This window comes from Bacillus rossius, chromosome 2 (genome assembly GCF_032445375.1).
Source record: "Bacillus rossius redtenbacheri isolate Brsri chromosome 2, Brsri_v3, whole genome shotgun sequence".
Lineage (NCBI taxonomy): Eukaryota > Metazoa > Arthropoda > Insecta > Phasmatodea > Bacillidae > Bacillus > Bacillus rossius.
In genome coordinates, this window is record NC_086331.1 from 21749487 (window position 1) to 21770506 (window position 21020).

General features: G+C 33.6%; 1 protein-coding gene across 1 annotated transcript in view; it reads left to right on the top strand.

Annotated features, from left to right (window-relative positions):
* Positions 1–244: 244 nt before the first annotated feature.
* The window catches only part of LOC134529164 (solute carrier family 35 member F6), a 59891-nt gene continuing 39115 nt past the window's right edge, over positions 245–21020 (top strand). The window contains exons 1-3 of the mRNA XM_063362976.1: positions 245–441; positions 14218–14304; positions 17873–18020. Coding sequence (XP_063219046.1) covers positions 14228–14304; positions 17873–18020 — 225 coding nt within the window. The 5' untranslated portion in view covers positions 245–441; positions 14218–14227. The remainder of the gene's footprint in view (positions 442–14217; positions 14305–17872; positions 18021–21020) is intronic.

Here is a 21020-nt window from a genome sequence, read left to right on the forward strand (position 1 = left end):
CTAGTGGCGGGAGGCATAAAATGAATTTACAGTATTTTTAATGTAGCTATACTTACCTTATTTAACCAACCATCCACAATGTTTTAAAGTATTTATAATGTAGCTTACCTATCCTAATTGACCGCAAAATTTAATGCCACACCGGTTTATACAATTAGATAGAATGAAGAAAAAAAAAGAGAGCATAACTTCGGGGAACTTCGGGTTTGGCTCTCTCGTCTGTGAAAAGAAGGCTTGCAAACGTGAGTATTCGGGTATGTCCAGAAGGACGAGTGAATCGTAGGCTTCCCCTGTGTTTTGTAAATGTAAACAAAATAAGGATAAGAATGACAGCTCATGGCAAGTGATAACTGTGGCTGTCTTGGCTAAGCGTGATTTTTATTTGACAAGAACGTACCCAATGAAACGTTTGAAAGACATCAAATTAATTATTTATTAAAGGTATTTGTATATCTTTCTAACGCTTAAGTGAATATTAAAATTATCTATTTAATTAGGTCTAAGGTTAAGTGTATTGCTGTTAAGAATTTCTTTTTATAGAATGTAGAGAAGTCTTTCTTGCAGTTAACTGTTGAGAATAAAAAGTTTTCTAAAGTAATATTCTTACAGCAAGACTCTTACGTTGTCATAATACATTTCTGAACATAATTTTTTTTGAAAATAGAGACGTTTCTGTATTTACCCTGAAAACGGCGTTTCTAAATTTCTACTGGTTTCTGAGAAATCTACGTTTATAGGTGACATTAGATAGCCTATGCAATGTGGCGGCCGTCTTCAAGTGCTTTAATATTGCGTTTCCCCGATCCTGTGGTTTTCTATACATAAGAATGTATATTTTGTATTTGAAAATTGTGACGCGATGGAAGATAGATAAAAATAAAAAAAACATGAGTCCCTACTGTGCATCCAAACCCAAGCATAAACCCTTGACAGAATTTTTTCAGCAGTATGGAGGCGCGTATGCTATCGCATGTATCCTGGCGCATAAAAGGAATTGTATTTTATTTTTAAATTTCTATTTACCTTCTACTTACAACAAAATCCAAATCCAAAATATGCACGTACTTATATATTGAGATCTTCAGAATAAATGTGCTGTGCTAAAATCCAATGGTAGCGGCCACAGCACTGCACTGGGTACCTAAAATAACTTATAAACTGTAAGAAAATATGGTGGCCACGTCAATGCACAGGTATTGTAATGTAAGCTATATATACTGTGATTTCTTAGAAACTGCAATTTTGCAAAAACATAAATATTTTAGTCAAAAGTCTTACCAGTCTTAAATGTGGTTAACTTTACTTAACCAAACCTTTATTTTAATGATCACCTAGGCCTTCAAAAACCTGATTTTTACTGAAGAAATCACGCAACTAACAGCAATGTAAATAACATGAATATTGAACGTAAAACCGACTATCCTTTTTGGAGGTGGTTACTAGTCCTTTGCAGCGAGAAGAAAATGATGCAGATGTTAACGTTTTCCTGACTTATCGAGGTACTTAATGAAATGTTAAGTTTTTTGCCTGTACTGAGGTATATTTTGCCTCACATAACGTTTAACTTTCTTTATCATTAGTGTATTCGCACCTGTGTTGGGTCTACAAAATTTGTACATGAAAATGATTCATCTGTAGGCACTCATTATTATGTTCTGAAAGACAATTATAAGTGTGCGAACAGTCACTTATAATTGTTGTTCCATGCGTTATGAATTCCTTGATCACATGTAACAGAGTTCTGCTAATACGATTCTTAATGGGAACAAGAAAAATATAACAATTTTTCAGAACTCTGCAAACAAAACAAAACCTCTACCACTGAATAACACACTCTTTATTAACCCTTTCACTGCTGTGGACGAGATATCTCGTTTGTTTTATTATTGGCTGTCAGTGCTAGTAATGAGATAACTCGTCTTTTACTTTATGTACCACCAGTGCGAAGGACGAGATATCTCGTTCAGTCCCTATTCCTTCATCTATCTATAAATAGCCTGCCAAGTTCGCTCGCAGGCCGGCAGCACACATGACACATTCTCTGCTGCTCTCGGTAATAGAGATAAGTTAGACAGTTAAGATAAGATAGTTGCCCACCCCATCCAATGACTTTCATAAACAGTCATAGCTGCCACTTCACGACACTCACCATTCCTGCCTTTGAAATTGGAATATTCTACTAATAACATTTTTCTTGAGCCTTGCTGGTGTGGCTTTACAGGATGTTTATTCACACGTGTGTTCACAACAGAAACAGGCTAGCTTTTTCAAGACTAACAGGTAATTTGTATATACAAATTATGAAGAGACAACAATTTCTCACTGACAAGGAAGCACTGGAGTTGATCCTCACAAGGAGCGACAGTGAAGAAGAAATGTTTTCATCTAGTGATTCAGATGATGGGCATGCTTCACACCACAGGGAGAAATCTCCCCAGCCATCTTCGTTGGCTGGGACTACTCGCAGTCCTTCAAGAATAAGATTTGTTGAAGAGTCATCAGACTCTGAGAGTGATAGCAGCGATAACGAAGATAATGATAACCCTACCACGAAAAGAATAGAAGACACATTAGAATGGTCTTCTAATAATTTGTCTCCTACAAACCATCCCTTCAGTGATGCACATTCAGGATGTAATGCAAATATAAATTATCAAAGTCCTATAATATACTTTTTTCTAGTGTTCTTTGATGTTTCATACAATGTATCAGGTATTATATTTATGCTGTTGAAAATGTTCCACTAATTTTGCAGTCCCATTCTCGTATCAAGCAATGGAAGGACACAAATTTCGAAGAATTATTTTTCTTCCTGGCAGTTTGTTTGCTGATGACACGTGTGAAAAAACTAAAACTAAGTGAATATTGGTCAAAATATGCTCTTTTGCGAACACCAGTGTTTGGAGACATCATGTCAAGAGACAGATTTTTACTTTTACTGCGAATGCTTCATTTCTGTGACAACAGTGTGGATAATGTTAGAGATAGACTTTTCAAAATTCAAGGTATTGTAGACAGAATTCGAAATGCTATTCGATATTCATTTGTGCCCTTCTGTAAATTGTGTATTGACGAGAGCTTGCTCCTTTTCAAAGAATGTTTGATGTTCAAACAATACATACCATCGAAGAGAAGCAGGTTTGGTATCAAAACATTTGTTTTATGCGATTGTCAGACAGGATACATTCTTGACTCAGTAGTGTACACTGGCGCAAAAAGTGACATTGACGATTTAGGTTTGGGAAAGTCTGGAGACATTGTGACCACTTTGTTGAAACCTTATCTGAACAAAGGTCACACTGTATTCCTGGACAACTGGTATTCAAGTCCCAGCCTATTCCATTGACTCCATACTCGTTCAACAAATGCCTGTGGTACAGTGCGAAAAAATCGCAAAAATATGCCAAAAATCAACAAGTTGGATAAAGGAGAAATTTCCTTCAGGTCATCAGGTGAGTTATTGGCTATGAAGTGGCATGACAAGCGTGAAGTATGGATGCTGAGCACCTGCCATAGTGTAGACATGGCAGAAAGTGAAAAGACAGACAGAAAAAGTGGACATAAAATATTGAAACCTACGTGTGTTCTGGACTATAATAGGAGTATGGGATCTGTAGATCGAACTGACATGGTAATTAGCTCCATTGAATCAGTGAGAAAAACTGTGAAATAGTTTAAAAAAACTTTTTTTCCATGTATTAGGTTTGGCAGTTCTGAATGCCCATGCTCTTCACTCAACTGTTAACGGGACAAAACTACCTCTTGCTACATTCCATCTAATGCTTATCAGAGAACTTTTGGAAAAATTTATGAAACAAAGAAAAAAGTCTGGAGGGGGTGGGAGGAGATCAGATGAAGACACTCCCCTGCGCTTATCACAGAGACATTTTCCTACTGCCATTGAAGCAACTGGTGTGAAAAATTTTCCTACCCGAAAATGTGTTGTGTGTACTAAACACAAAATTCGCAGAGAAACAAGATATTCATGCAGAGACTGTGATGTCGCACTATGTGTCGTCCCATGCTTCAAGAATTATCACACCAAAAATAATTTCTGAAGTTTTTATAGGATACTCTGTAAAAATGATAGTGTTCCCACAAAACAAGTGTGTGTTTGTAATAATATTCAAAAACCAGATGTGCCGTACAAGTCTTGATTCAATACAAAAAAATAACTAGTTTACTATATAATAGATACATCATCAATGTGATAAAACAATTAGCGAAATCAATGTGAACATTTCTAACCTAAAACGAGGGTTTATTTCGCATTTTTGCAATAACGTAGTAATCAAATTATGTAGTATTATACAATTTTTATACCAATATAGAGTGTCTAAGAAATAATTAGAATAATGAATCCAGTATAATATATCAATAATAATGTCAGGTTCATAATCCATGTTGAGGTGTGAAAATAATAAAATTAGTAGAATATATGTATATTGAAATATTAAAAAAAATTATTATTCATTAAATTTTTCAAATTAAAAAGTGTATTATGAAAAATATGTAATAATATATTTGTAAAAGTGGTCTATAACACTTGCAACAACATCAGCAAAAAAAAAGTATTCAGCACAGGGGATAAATATCTATTAATACAGCTATTCTCTGTTCACTCTTAGCTGAGTTTTGAAATAAATAAACAATGTCGTATCACTGCGCCGCGTCAGCAAGTGATAGGCTGAATTCATCTTGCGCGCCAAGCACTAGTTGCAACACACACTTCAGTACAGTCGGTGCTAATAGAATAACGGAGAAGTAATATAACAGGAAAATGGTGCCGTTACCGTTCAGGACACAAAAGCAAAAAATGTTTATTTTTTGAATAATCTATAAAATAGCACCGTAACGTAAGACAAAGCTTTCAAAGGCTTTCCGTTCTGTGCTTTACAAAACTTGGTCCGGTGTCAGCCATAACAAACCGTGCACGTGCGAATCCGAAATACAACTTTTGCGCCGGGCATCAACTGTACACTGTACACACGGCGTCTGCTAACATAATTGTAAGGAAATACTTGCTGACACATTTAACTGTATTGGATATTAATGGTGAAACGCTATAATGCTATATAACAACAATTGTTATAAAAAAGGCAGTGTAAAAATACTTACAAATGGTACGTAACCAAGGGATTATATCTTGCGCACGAATAATGTGCGCGGCGGCCGGCAGCCAATGAAAACGTTTGTTTACAAGAGGCTTTGTTTATTTCAAAACTCAGGTAAGAGTGAACGGAGAATAGTAGCACTATACATATTGTAATACTGTTGAACATACAGCAGTGAAAGGGTTAAACTTGAATTTTCCGACGTTTCTTCATCTTGTTATAGTTCAGACTATGCCCGGCTAATGACAACAATCCGTTACTGCTGCACACAAATCATCAGTAAGCACGTGGAAATTTTATGGGCACTGAAAAAAATGTTTTTAAATACCAAATTATTGCTTTTGTTGGTTTGCAAGGAAATTTAAATGATTTTCCTGCGAAAATAAACAAAATCTGAACATAAAGTTTTTTTTATTTATTATTCTTTTAACTAAAATTGCACACTGATACACAGTTCCATACAACAATTTAACCTCACCAAGACAGTTTGTAGCTAAGAAAGAAACTGCTAAATATTCAAAGTTACTTTTCTCTTAAACAAAAAAGAAAATATCTTATCCCATGGTAGTCGTGAACTCACGTACAGATTGAAAATGCCATTGTTCTCGGACAAAGGCCTACGCTGCTGCCTATGATCAAAAATTTATAATTTCACTATACGTACCCAAAAAAAAGTTTGAAAACAGCACTGCCTGGACTACATATGTGAAATTGTTCACACAGTTATATTAATATGTAATATTTTGGCAAGTCACCACATGACACATCTTGCTTCTGCACGTGACTGAGCAAGACTGAGGAACAACCCAATAAGACCACAGCTTTTAAACTTCGACAAAGCAGAGCACTAGATACAACAAAGAACTACTCTGCAAACGTATACCACACTAGGCTTTCCCTTTGCTGTTTATTTTTTACACACTGGTTCCGTGGGAATGTCTGACATTTTCAGTTCTCACAATATTGTTTTTATTACCATAATGACATCATTTACAGACCTGTTGCACCACCCTGCTTCCAGACAAAGAACAGTGATAAAAAAAATACAAAAAATGTGTGAATAGGTACAATCTAAACTTTACAACTGCCCAAAAATAATATCAAAATGACTTAATAGCTTTTGAAAATACAATCAAATAGCTAATCAGTATTGCTTTACAAAATTACCTAATGCAAAAATGTCATTATTAACCTACATTGCCATGATCATGAAGAGACATTCCAACAAAACATTTACTGGTTTTAATGAAATATAAGAAAAGTCTTAAATATTGAAATGTAAATAGAAAACAACAATTTATAAACCATATAAACATGGCGTAGGTAATGAAATGTTACAATCTATTTTAAAAACATACCTCACCCATACTAATTTACCCACAGATTTTCATGCACCATATGACCCTCACCTCTTAAAAGAAGGATGATCAATCTACAATGGTTCTTCGATTAATGTGACAATTTATTTCATAAGGGGTGTATGGGAGGGATGTTAAAAAAAAACAATTTTGCAAGTTTCTGAAAAAGAAAGATTTTTTTTTTAAAAAATCACATGCTGTGCCATAAAGGTGTTTTGAAGTTAAATTTCATCCTTATAATTTTCTTACTGACTCGAATCTTAATGGACTCTTGACAACGAAACCATTCTCTATCCTATGCCAACTGATGACCTCCTGACATTGTTTGCACTTCACCTCACAGGACAAAACATCAAGCTCTAATATAAATGAGAAACTCCACATATTTATAGGTAACACATGCCACATAGCAGATTCACAAACCCTGATGCACTTCTACTGGCCCATGCCATTTATGCAACAAAATATTCACAATGTAAAGTACAGAGTAAACATCAAACAAGGTCCAACATTGCCTGCTTATTGCTTATGTTTCTTGGATGTATTAACAGAGAAAATTAATTTTTAAGACTGTTATTTTGCTCCAAAGTTTAAACTTTCAGAAACTATGAATCAACAACTCAAATTGATTAATCATATTAAATAACGATAGGAACTGTCAATAAACGAAAAAGAATCATGTAAAAGTTTTGTATAAAATAACTTATAATAAAGACAGTACGTAAATTCAATAAATATCAAATATTAATAGTACAAACAGTGATTATATGAATTCCAAAATATCCTGTAACCAGTTAGTAGCAATTGCAACTCATTCTTTTTTTCACCACAGGACATGAATAAAAATCATGTCAAATACATGTATGGAATATAAATAGGTACTGACGACCTATACCTTGTAAAATAGGAAGATGATCTGAAATGTAAAAATTCACAGCAATAAAAAACTCAGTGTAATTTCATCACAGTGCTGTACAAAGAAAATAATAAAGTATTAACTGTAGATGTGGGAAAAAAATTATTTTGTTGGTTAATTTACCTTCTTTAGAATAAGTCGCTACATTTCATATTTTACAAATGGTTAAGAGTCTAGCCTGGTTTTGCAGATACATAAGTTTTTATATTTTGCAAACTACAGTAGAACATGAGCACATGTAGTAGACATCCCTCCAAAGAAAAAAATCTCTTCTGTTAAAGAATTTATTAGTAGTAATACACTATAAACAAAACCTAATTATGAATACCAAAATATATTGTTGTAATTTATATCCAGTACAGTTTGGTAAGTAATATATTTTAGAAAATCACCTTCCTTGAACATCAATTTTGGGTAAATTATTGAATTTATTACAGTGTTGATGGAATTAGTTGGCAAATATAGCTGTACAGATTTAGTCTTACGCAGTAAACGTTCCTTCCCCAAGATGAATTCTTAAATCCATCACTGCAGTAATGCTTTGGCCACACAGAGCGCTATGCTTGCTATGTTTGCTACGTGAGTAAAATATAGCCAGCTGCATTTCAGGTGTCACTGTCCACACAAAGCTGTGTTCGCTATGATTGCTATGTTGGCGATCCTGGCGACATCACTGGGTGTTGGTTTCTCTGCTATTTTTTTAAAATTTGCTGATTTTGTGCATGCGCAGATAATAAAAAAAATCTGGTTTCGCACACAATTGGGCCGTACTTTTGAGATGTTTTTTTATAATGAAATTCTGTTTCAATATTTTACTTTGAATAAGTCATGTCGACAAAACAGTTTGTTCAAGAAGAATGAAAATATCCATGTTTATGGAATAAATCAATGGAAGAAAATAGAAGGCAGGATATGCGAGACTATGCCTGGGATTTGATTTCGAGGGAATGCTATCAATCTGAGTTGTATTTATTCTGAAATAATCCGTAGTTTTGCTTTTTCCTCACCCACAACCACTTCATTAAATGATGAAATTCTTCAAATGCCTTTTTTAAAATTAACTTTGTGAACCAATTTCTTTTTACGTTTACATACTGACATACTGTGAGAGCCAGCAGAATATCATAATCATCGGAATCTTAACTCGAAAACCATGGCATGCACCTCTCTGACATTGCAAACTAGACTGATCTATCTGGCCATCTAGCACAGCGAACATAGTATACATAGGGAACATCTCAAACATATCCTAGCTATCTGTGTGGCCACACCGTAATACTTGGTTTGTTGTTGTTTTGAATTATCCATGGTTATCATCACCACAAGTAATTAATAGAGTTAACTGTACTTGCAATTTTTGTGGTGGTGTGGCATTGTTATCACTCTTAGATAAAATTATCGCACTAAAATTTTTCACTGAATCATAACTTTACTGTATACATTTTACTTATAGCAAAAAAATCCTCCTCCCCCTGACTGTGCTTGTTAGAAATTGTTATTCAATATCATGTGCTTTATCTAGTGTTAACTTAAGGCTAAGATCCTTAGTTTTGCAGCCTCCAAGAAAATTATTTCTCCCATGACTATCATAGTAGATAAAAAATACATACTAGACAGAATTGTAAATAAAACTTTGAATTTTGTAAATATGACGATAAATTTTTTTTCAAAAAATGCTTTCTTATTTAATTTTAATTTTGAAATTTTCAAAACTAAATATTAGGTATATATTTTAACGGTACACGGCTGTTACTTTGCACACAACTTAAAGGAGGTACAATGAACAATTCTGTCTAGTAATTTTTTTAATACAACGTACAGAATTTAAATAATCTGAGTATTACATACTGTGATTTAACTGTCACTTGCCGCTGATGAAAGGAACGAGTTCAACAGTTTGCCGCTAGAGCTCCGATTAGTTCCGAGTTTACTCACTAGATGGCTCTAATATCGCAGGAGTTCAGGCGGGAATATTATCGCTTCGAAACGGTCAAAACACAACACTAGTATCAGCAATAGTAATCAATGAATTGAAAACCGTCTCACGTTGTCAACAATTTCTATAGATATATTTGTCAGCTTTTCAGTGATGTAAATTATTATTAATATGCTTCACTTGTCGTGACAAATTTATTCATAGAATATTTTTTATTTAAAATCATCTAACTACAATTACTGAATTGTTTTAGTAGATAGAGATTTATTATAATAGTTGGGCGTCTTAAAAAAAACTTATTTTGGAAATACTAAAGTGCTAAATATGATTATAATATCTAACCTGTTTCGTTTACGGGCATCTACGTGAACGTCACACATTACATTTTATTACAACATTATTTCACATATTATCTTAGTGACTTCATTATGTATTTTGATATGACTCTTTACCTTAACACATGAATGAATCCTGCAATCACGGTGTATTACAATAATAGCAAAATGGTTTCATATAATAATATAACTTCCAAAATCAATTTAAATTATTAAATTATTATTTATACTTCTATTCAAGAATCGTACATTCAAGACAAATAAATAATGTTTAAGATTTTATTAGAATATTTCAATTATTGTAAAAAAAAATTATTTGCAAAATGACAATGATTTTCTATAAATTTATTTAATTATATTTCTTTAGTTATATTTATTTAATTGTGTTTCTTTAATTATATTTGTACCTCGACTTAAGCTCTGGTAGAATGGGCTATACCTCTGGGTGTAATGTTACATAAATGAGTTATGATCAAAATATTAATAGTTACTAACTATTGCAACTCTATAGAGATGTTTAAAAAAAAATAGTAACTGAAGGACCAGCCGCCTATGGCAACTTCCTCCCGTAATGATTTAGTTATGTATATAACGATACAAAAATAAGGGCCAATCTCTCGATGCTGTCGTTGAACAATGGTTAACTAAAAGTCGTTTAAAATTACCTTTGGTTTTTAACAATAGATTTTTCACTACCCAAGCATTTATTGTATCACTAACCTTGAGCAGTTAAACATTTTCGTTAGTTACACAAGTTCGTTAGAAACACAATTACAAAGCAGTGGCGATTCTTTTTTTTAATTTTTCTTCTGGGGTAATGTAAAATTATGTTTGTAAACAAATATTGGCCAGAAAGAATTATATATTTTTCAATTTAACTTCCGCTACATTATTTGCAACTATAAATGATCAAAGAAACATAAGTTCCAAGTGCGCGCATACACGCACGCATATGTATACATGTAAATACTTTTGAACAAGTGAAATGAGGAGTTTTAGCAAATAAACATTCAGGTAATTTTCCAAAATACAATTTTAAAGACCTTTATATTATGTTCTTACATTTTCAGTTAGATTTATTTAAATTATTTGGCAAATATTACAATCTAAAAACTTTTGTAAGTATGTCCAGTAATTTTTTTAGGTAATTTTATTTGTGTTACAAGAAACCGAAGATCTTGCTGAAGTAAAATTATTATGTATATAAAATGTGTTTAAATGGGTGTGTTATACTTAGATGAAATTGATCTAGAATTATATGAAATAAAATTCTATTGTTTTACCAGCCTTTGAGCTTTCTAGCTTACGTGAAATTGTTATAATTAAACTTTATTGCCTAAGTTTTGAATTGCTCGAATATGCAAAAAGTAATTCACTCGCTCACACACTGGCCTATAAAAATTCCAACCCACTACAGAGAACCACCAAATATATTGCGTAAGTGTTTCTGAAATGGAGTTAAACTTTAAAATTGCCTTTATTATTTCAAAAAAATAATTGAAAACTCCAAGCAAATGTAAGAACACGTCTTCTAGATATAATGGAAGATTATAATGCCGTGTCAGAATTCGCCTGAAGAATATACTTGTAGATACTTTGGAAGTGACTTCGCAAGGCTGTCAGAAATGGACGTGAAGTATGCTATGCAATACGCAAGTAAATGAATCTGTGTAATTCTCGCGTACTTCCAGTTGAAAATACGTCTTCATTTGAAAAAAATTTGGTCATATTTTATATATCATTTAAATAATTTAAGAGGTCGTAAAATAAATATCATTTATTTTGTATTTTACTGGTATTAATAAATAAATTGACAAAATTAATTTATGGATGTTTAAAACGAAGTTTCAACAAACACATGTATATATTTAGCCTACCGATCGTTACTACAAAACAAAAGTACAATAATAATGTAAGAAGCCTTAAATTCACGTGACAGCGATGAAGTGTTAAAAGAAAGGACTAATTTCACATGTGTTTAAAAATAAAATCCAAACATCCTTTTCGGCTGGCTAAACATTGAACATATCCGGATTCGTCAAAGGCAAGTGAAGTACGCAATGTTGTAAACATGTAACTGCATTACTTTCTGATTAATTTTAATAAAATTATGCATACCTCCAAAAAATGTTCAGTTAAAATTAGTATTGTATTGGTGTTCGTATTAAAATATAATGTATACCGGGTATATTTTTATTGTGTTTTAAGGTTTGTTGACTTTTGTACCTCATGTACTTTTGTTGAAAAGTGAATATGTAATTATGTAGGTATTATTTATTATCAGGGCCCAAAGCATAACTTTATGTTCGTTGGCCGAAAATGAATTGAAGTTATACTTGTATATCTAAGAAAAATATTTGTATTTTGTATTAATGTAAGTATTTTATTATGTAAATTTTTATTACTTACAAATATTTTGTACTCATAATATCTAGTTTCTATTTGTCTTAAGACATAATCAAATTATACACTCAGCAAAAAATATTTATTAGTTCGCAATTTTTCATTGTTACAATATTTTAAAATGTAAATTTGCTATTCAGCAATATCAAATTCTAAAACGTGAGTAAAAATTATCATTAAATTATATCAATGGCATATTTATTGGATTAGTATTCCTTGCTCCTAATCACTTACTCTGGTTGATTACCTTCTGTATAACCTCAGTCAGTGATCGTAATTTATGTACACCTTTTCCCCACTAAGACGATTCAGGTGCAGATTCTGGAGCAGTGTTTTTTTATGTACGGATGTGTCAATAAATCCGTCAGTTTGTGGGTGGTGTTGGGGGGGGGTGGGGAAATTACTACTCTTAAAATATCACTTTATCTGTATGCTTGATAAAATATCCTTTGGTTAGCTCCCTCCGAAATATTCTTATACAACCTATGACGTGTAGCCTACTCCTTAGATATTTTACTTCCAACACGTTTGATTGCGTAGAGAAGGCGATTCTTCGAGTATGTGGCCCTTTCAGAATTAAATTATTATTATTAGTTACAACTGATGTTTATTTCGAGCCTCTTTGACTTCCAGTTCATACATAAAAGACGAACTACCAGTGATGCTTGACGTCACCAGTAGGGATAGCGTGAAGGGGCTCCTCATTTCGCCAGACGCGACTGGCATACACACGTATTTATATTGCAATAATAAATTACTAAATGATAGCTTATTTTTCGAAAATATGATTATGTTTTTTTACAAGAAGTACGAATGCCAGGACATTTACAAATAACATCGTTTTTAAACATCACATATAAAAAAGGAAGTGTAATCAAAAGCCATAAGCTGCAGGTCAGCTAAAAACGGAAACCAAACATTTTTCTAGCTCTAGCCTCATGTATACATGCTTAAAAACATAATACATTTAAAACACTAAAATTAATGCAATAACCTGCAATATTTTGAAGACAGATATTCAGCTACAAAATATTCTCCGATAGTATAAAAAGTTCACCTGTATATATAGTTGCAAAGAAAAATACAGTCCTAATGAGATATCAAATATAGCAAATAATACCGCTTTGCAACATAACGTCATGCTATTAGATGGTCAACGTTCAACTGTTTGTGTAATACACATACGCACACACCTGTGACAAAATGTGTAAAGAAATAAAATTTGTAGGAGCGCAAAACCTTTTTAGTACACAGTTAAAAATTATTATTATATTTTTTACGGGGGCAGGAAAACTACATTCCTGGCCAACTTATTTGAATGTAGCGGTTAGCTGTGAACGAGCGTTCTTGGAAAAGAGACCAAATCTTGATAGTTTTGGCCACATAATCACCGCAGTAAAACATACAATTTGTATATCGTATATGTGTAGTGCACCAAATTAATATTTATTATAATTACCTTGGGTTGCACTCGGTTACGTACGGGTTTCTAACTGAAATGTACCAAAAATAGTAATATTTATTCTCTTGCGCTATGTTGAGGATCGAGTAGTCTTTGGTGGGTGTATGGGAAAGGGACAGAGAGGCAAAGGGATTGGAAATCTAATGCTAGCCGAGGAAGAGTACAGCTTTCCCCACCCCCCCTCCCAGACCGGTCGTAAACATGACACCCCGCTGGGCGATAAGAATTCTGAGAACAGCGTCCTCTTGCCCACCCCCCTTCTTTTACCGCGCGTCGCTACATCGTTCAACCGCACGGCTAGTGCGCTCTGTTGAGGACAAAGATAACTACGCGTGTCTTTGCCCGCTCGCGAGAAACTCAGGATCTTAGCCTTAAGACTGGGAATTTAAGACAAAATTCAATTCAGGATGGCATTGAATTTAAGACAACCCCAAATATAAGATGAATCAATAATTTTCAGCATTAGAATAGGTAAACTACTGGCATTAACCAGCTACCTACTACATATTTTTTTATTGGGCACATATAGTGACAATTTATTACTTTGCCTGGCAGGCACTTGTGTGTGAGGTTAGGGGAAAAAAAATCAGCCATGTTTTGTATTATTCTGGTTTTTATTAACATTAAATTATTCTGGCATTTCTCATTCCTAATAAAAATGTATAATCAAGTTTTTGATTTTTTTTCTTTCAGATTATCAAGCATGGGCTGGACAAGTTACCAGTTTTTCCTGGCCGCCTTGTTGGTTGTCACTGGCTCAATCAACACGTTAAGTACAAAGTATGTTAACATTTTATGTGTCTTCTGAACTTTTTAATTAAATATTTGATGTTTGTTGAGTCTCATTAGTGAACAGTACATGTAGTCTAGCTTATGACTGTCACTGTCACTTTCGTCCATTCTAGCTATTCTGAACTCTTTAAAATTTATGTTATTATTAAAAAGTGTTTCATTACATAAAAAAAATTTTTGTATTTGAAATGTGGGCCGAATTGAGAGGGTAATTCTACATTTTGTTGATAATTAATATTGATATATAGTGATATAACCTAATGATAATTTTCATAATGCTTATAATTTATTAACTTCATTTATTTTAAACTTTGAACTCCTGGTTTACTGTCCTGTCATTTTAATAAGTATTATATTTCATAGAAATCATAGCTTATATTTGATGTCAGGGAAAATGTACATTGTAACAAGGGCGAATGTTCTTCATTAACTTGGATGCCACCACCTGGCTGATGACTCCACCACACTCCACCACAGGGCTGTGGTGTGGCCTGTGTGGGTGCTGGACTCGATTTCTCCTCTGTTCTTACTTACACACAAAACAAGCCTGCTGTGAGCGGCGGGCATGCTATTACTTATTATTACCATGGTCGTCAGTGGGCTCTTTAGGTGTCCGTCCTTAATCCCTGGACAAGTACACACGTGGTCGAGTGGACAGAGTGCACACGAGCTAAATGCAATACGTCAAATTGTGAAACAGATTTATATAAAAACAGAAACACATTTATAATGGTAAAAATGCCAACTGCAATTAATTGGCTTGGATGCTGACCAGGGCGCAAGGAGATCTGGCCTAGAAAGTTGCAAGTCGTCGTTTTACGTCAAAGGTCCATACTTGGACTTAAATAATTATGTGACGCAGTCTGCCACCCGGAGTAGACCTCAAAGAGAAAAAGGAAAGTTTTAAAGTATTAATACGAACGGCGGATGCTACCATATCAGGAATTACAAACGTTGATAACCTCGAGATGCGGTGATTGCTTCCTACTCCGGGCAGGGATTGAGGGGTCATTGCCGCAGGAAGCTTCATGATCTATTACGCATTGGTGGTAGAAACATAGCATACCCATCAAACGATTTCACTTAAATTATAATTATTTAACATGTATTAATATTACTTATGTCTTCACACATTTAGTATTTTAGTTAAAAAAAACTAAACTGCTCAAACGAGGGTGTGTTCCGAAATGTGTGCGCATTGCGCCCTCCATCCTTATAGTAATAAGCTGAAAAACATATCCACTTGGAGCTTGAAATCAAAAGTAAAAATAACAGTTATATTGATTAGGCAGTTAAATATATGTGGTACACGGCAGAGACTACATGTGCCTCTTGCACTGGCAGAACGAAATACACGTATACATACTGCTGGTGGAAGGTTTAAAAGTATGTGGTGGACATAGAGGATGTGGGTGGGTGGACGGGGCAAGGCACATCTGGATTATGGAGGTTGTAGTCCTGGTCAACGTCAAATTATACATATCACATTTGACTATGTTTTAAATGTTGTTTAAATTATGTTCAAAATTGCATAACAGTCTTTAGGCTTACTTGAGAAGTCTCCAGTATCTGCACTTCCAAATATATGTAGGTTTTCCAAGATAACAAATTCTTTGATTTTTCCAAATCATCGCTTAGCAAACAATATCGCCTAACTGTAAAGTTACTAAAGTAAGGCGGTATTGTTATAGCTAAGCGACAATATGTGGAAAAATTTCAAAATATATTTTTCAAAATGAATACACCTAATACCTCACTTAGCACAACTAATGTGGTACTTATCGTCAGTCGGTTGGTTCGCTTACCCGCCCGGGCGTGACCTTTAACTCACGTGGCATACCTTTTAGCAAACTTTCAAAACTATCCTTTACTGGCAGTGAAACCGATATTATTGTCCAGATATTTACATTTTAATTTTTCAAAAATTAAAGTACTATATTCACGTATCATCGCTCTGTTCACACCAATCTTGTCAGGCCTGTGATTTTTTTTCATTGCACCATTCCTTTAACAACCATTTCCATGTGAATCATCTGTTCATTTCTGTTCCAGTATCTAATGTCAAATATATTCCCACTAGTTACACCAATAGCATCAGACTTATATAAGCGTTTGATAGAGTCCTTATTTTGTACGATTGTGCACACAGTTGACTTGCTTAAAACTAAAGTGCAACCAACATAAATGTGGCCTTCATGACATTCTGCATGCCGTAATACTTCTAGTTTTGTCTCAAACGCTTGAACATGATGCATTATGCTTCACTTGGAAGTCAAGATTCCACTATAATTCCCACTGCAGGTGCTTGCGCACGTACAGTTACCAGCAGACGAATGGGCAGACGTTGCTTAGTGTTGTGTGAGTTCCCTGCCACTGGCCAGACTGAGTTCATCACGGCCCGGTCTGTAGCTGGGCGACAACAGTACGGCCTGACAGCATACATGTGGAGGTAATAACATTTGGTCCTTTACACTCCATAGCCGCAACTTAACTTGCCATAGCTGATGTTTGTACAGCAGCCGATAGCGTAGTCAGACCTGCGCGCCCATCTGTTCCCCCCTTGTATGGCTAACTGTATGCCACGGCACATCTGTTGTTTACAGAAGTTGAAGCAGACTTCGTGGCGGCATCATTCCTGACTTTTTTTTTGCCTGCAGAGATTTCGCACTAACTGAAATTTACAGATGTGCTATTCAATACTGGGGCAGTAAAATTAACATCGCGCTAAATGAATCCGCGCAATCTGAAGACGTGCTAAGTGAGGAATTGGTTTAACATCATGCGGGTCTTTGAAATCATTACTATATTTTAATTTTTCAATTTAAACAACTAAAAATTATAATAAGTTCAAAATAATTCATGGACTGTTTATTTGTTTAAATAAAAAAAAATTATTCCTCCTGAATGGCTTCCAAAGGAAGGAATGCAACAAAGAGTTACAAATAAAATAAACACTTTACAGAGGCAGTTTTTGCTTAAACAACAAGAACTATGAATTTTGTGTGTTTATTTCTTTGGTACAACATACATTCCAATTAAACGTTTGCAACTTACTATTTTTATTCAACTAGAACCTAACCTCTGGATTTAACATGTCAAAAAGTGACTCTAATAAAGAAATTTGTATAATGTTATGATTCCATGAAATGTTACCCAAAATAGCAGGATCTATTGTATTTTATGGTAGTTGGGGTTGATCACTTGGTAATTGTGGGAAAAGTAAAGAGGAAGTTCTGTGTAGAGGTAGACAAAGGCATGTAAAGGCAATATTAGGACCCAAGACTTGAACAATAACAACTTATTGGACTTCGTTATTTGAATCTCTGATTATTCTGCTCTTTCCTTGCTCAGTAATTTGAGTTGTAGTTGAGCAAATGGAAAGGAAAACAGCCATTCTGAATTTCAGTAATTTTTGTTTAAGAAATTCAAAGAACTATATTAAGTATTTTAAACATAAATAATTTTTTAAAATTTGATTGTGATGAGTAAAATGTATTTAACAATATTAAATTTTGTAAACTTATGTATTGTTAAATGAATCTTAACACTATTGCAGGTGGGCTGATAGGATGGAATCAGAAGGAAAAGATGGCAAGTCACGTAAATTTGATCATCCATTTGTTCAAGCTTGCTCAATGTTTATTGGTGAATTTTTGTGTTTGCTCGTCTTCAAGGGCCTATATTTTCATTACTGGCGGAAACAAGTAAGTATTGGTAGTGTTAGCAATCAATTTTTTTTCTTGTTTATGTGTTGAAATGTAATTAAAAGACATCATAAAAGTGACCTCATATTATCACTGAAGTATGTGAAGGGAACATTTTTAGCCAATCTTACAATCAAAACTGTTGATTTTAGTGAAAGAGTCTGAATAATACTATACTGTTGACTTTATCGATCACACGCACTGAGAAATTATGTAGCTATCTAAGGTATTTTTGTGTCTGAGATATTGAGGGATTTGTTTTTAATGAAAATTAATTTCTAACTTGTAAAATAACATAACATTGTGTAATTAAGTATCTACAACATTTGACTGATATATTTGAATCAGTATATTCAGCTTTTTGTACAGTTAACCTTAAATACATTTTGAGTAGTTTTGATACTTTCTTTTTCAAAATCCCAGTTTATGGAATGTTTTTAAAGTAGCTTATGGTAACATTTTTCACCTTTGTTCAATTTTACTATATCTCTGTGATAATATTTAATCATTTATCACCTAATAACTAGGTACCTCTTCGTTATTTATGTAGTTTGACATCAAACATTGTAGTGTGTCGTGATTGTGTACTTGTTACAAAGAAGAAAATGAAACAGATTAATTAAATAATAAGTGGTTATTTTGGTTTGTTAATTTTGTGCGTACACCATGTTTCGGCAGTATTCCATGAAACAGCTGATGTAATGAAGAATGGAGATGGTTTCCCAGTAAGCACCAATATGCATCCATCTCCCTCTGCTAGTTGTTTAAACTTAGGTTTGGTCATGATAAAAAAAACTCTTACTGACAACGAGAAAGAACAAAGTTGTGAGAAAGCACCATTTGAAACCAATAAAATATCGTAGCAGAGTTACCAACATTCTCAAGGTTTATTCAGAGTTGGCGGAGGTAAATCAAAGAAATGTCTGGGAAGATATAAAAGGTTTAAATTTGTCAAAAATTATATGTTTTGAAAACACACAGTCCCAAAATTGTGAAAATAAAACCCCATAAACTAAAACTACAAACAATTAACAAATCTGTGCAATAATGCACAGAGGCATGCATTTTTTTCTTTCAAAAATAGTTAAGGTAAATGTACCAGTAGTCGTCATGCTAAGAAGAGTTTTAGAAAAAAAAAATTGTGTACATAACCTCGTAGGTGTATTACTGCCCCTACATGTTTGTTTTTAACCTCAAACTTTACTCTACAATGCTATCCAACACTCTTCGATAAACACAAATTATTTTTGTAGATTTATAATTTTGAAAAAAGTGTGATTTCGAGCCAGTAGTCGTCATGCAAATTTTCGTGTTTGCCAGTGTTCGTCACATGTTTGTGCCAGTAGTCGTCATGTGCGATTTCGGCTGCATTAGTTTTAATTGATGGATCCAGAATGATAGTATTGTACTATTTGGGCTTCAAATTTTATTTGGTACTATATTTTAAACATTAAAATGGCATTTCATAAAGATCGTTCAGTAATATAATGAATAATCCTCATTAAATTTTGAATTTACTTACAGCACTCACGGAACAAAGAGGGACAGCACAACTAACATGAAAATATTAGAGCTGTAGCAAACCGTATGTATTCGTTACTGAGTAACGGGTGTGCCGACTAGTAACGAGTAACGAAACGTTACACACGGCTGTATTTTGTTACTCGCATTTCTCGTATATTTTACGCATGCGCGCGCATATTCGATGAATTTACGTTACAAAGAACGATGTTTGTTTATTAATAAAGTATAATTTGGAAATTCCTCGTCTAAGTTTTTTTACTGTTTATTAAAGGTATTATGTGTGTAGACAAAGTTTGAGATTGGAACAGAAACAACGTAACAAAGTATTTTTTTACAAATTAGAAATATGTATGTTTTTGTTTTTCACTATCGCGTATTTTCACATTTTTTTTTGTTCTTATCTTAAAAGAGATATAATAAAGCCGCTCTAATGAGATTTAATTGTTTCTTGGTTAACAAAAACTGTTTAATTATCAAATATTGTTAATTGTTTATATTCTATTTATTATTATTTACGCGACGTCATACTGTACGCGTACGCAATACGACTCAATTCGTTGCTGCAACATAACATAGCATGTTATGCAGTATCACAAGTAAAATTTAAAAATGAATCAGGGCCCATCTTCCTACCCAAGGGCGATTTGCCTTTGTGTTTATCGGACAATGTGTTCCTTGGCACACTATTTTTTTCCGCTGCTCATTTTATACTCATACCATTCGCTACATCTTTAAGAGCAGCTTCCATGGCTGACTTCATACAACAGTATTTTCCGTTTTGGCATTTTGCCCTGTAATTAAAGAACGAGACACATTACAATGTTTAATTTACTTATTAATGTCAAAATATATATCGAATGACCCCTAAATTAATGTAAACAACAATGCCTACACAATTTCTGCAATCAATAAAGTAAAGTAATTTCCGACCCAAAAGTCGTCATACACATGCATCGGAAGTCGTGACGACTACTGGATCTGATCATAATAACGTACTTTGTCTATTAACAACAAAGAACCAATATTATTTAAGAACTTTAGGGTGTAACTTAGCACAACTTTAAATAAAATATTAAATGTACCAGTGCTCGTCAGGTATGACGAACACTAGCAATACAAGGTTTTTATTGATCCAGTTTTCGTCACCCTAACTAAATCATACAAAGAAAACGAATTTTTTTAAATAAACACTTTCACCTCTTCAAGAACATTTAACTAACACATTCAGCACAAAACATCACGAATAAACATGAAAAATTACAGAATTAGAAGTAAAAATGTGCACTAACGTCCTTAGTGTTTTAGTATAGGAATTCTCCTATTTATCTTCACTGCTCTACGAACTTTTGATGCACGGACTTTTTTTGATTGAAAATAGTGTTTGTTCCGAAAACTATTGTGGTAATTTCAGCTAGAACGTCGACCAAATTTTTGTCAATACTTAAGTTGGCGATATATTGAGCTACTCCTCTATTA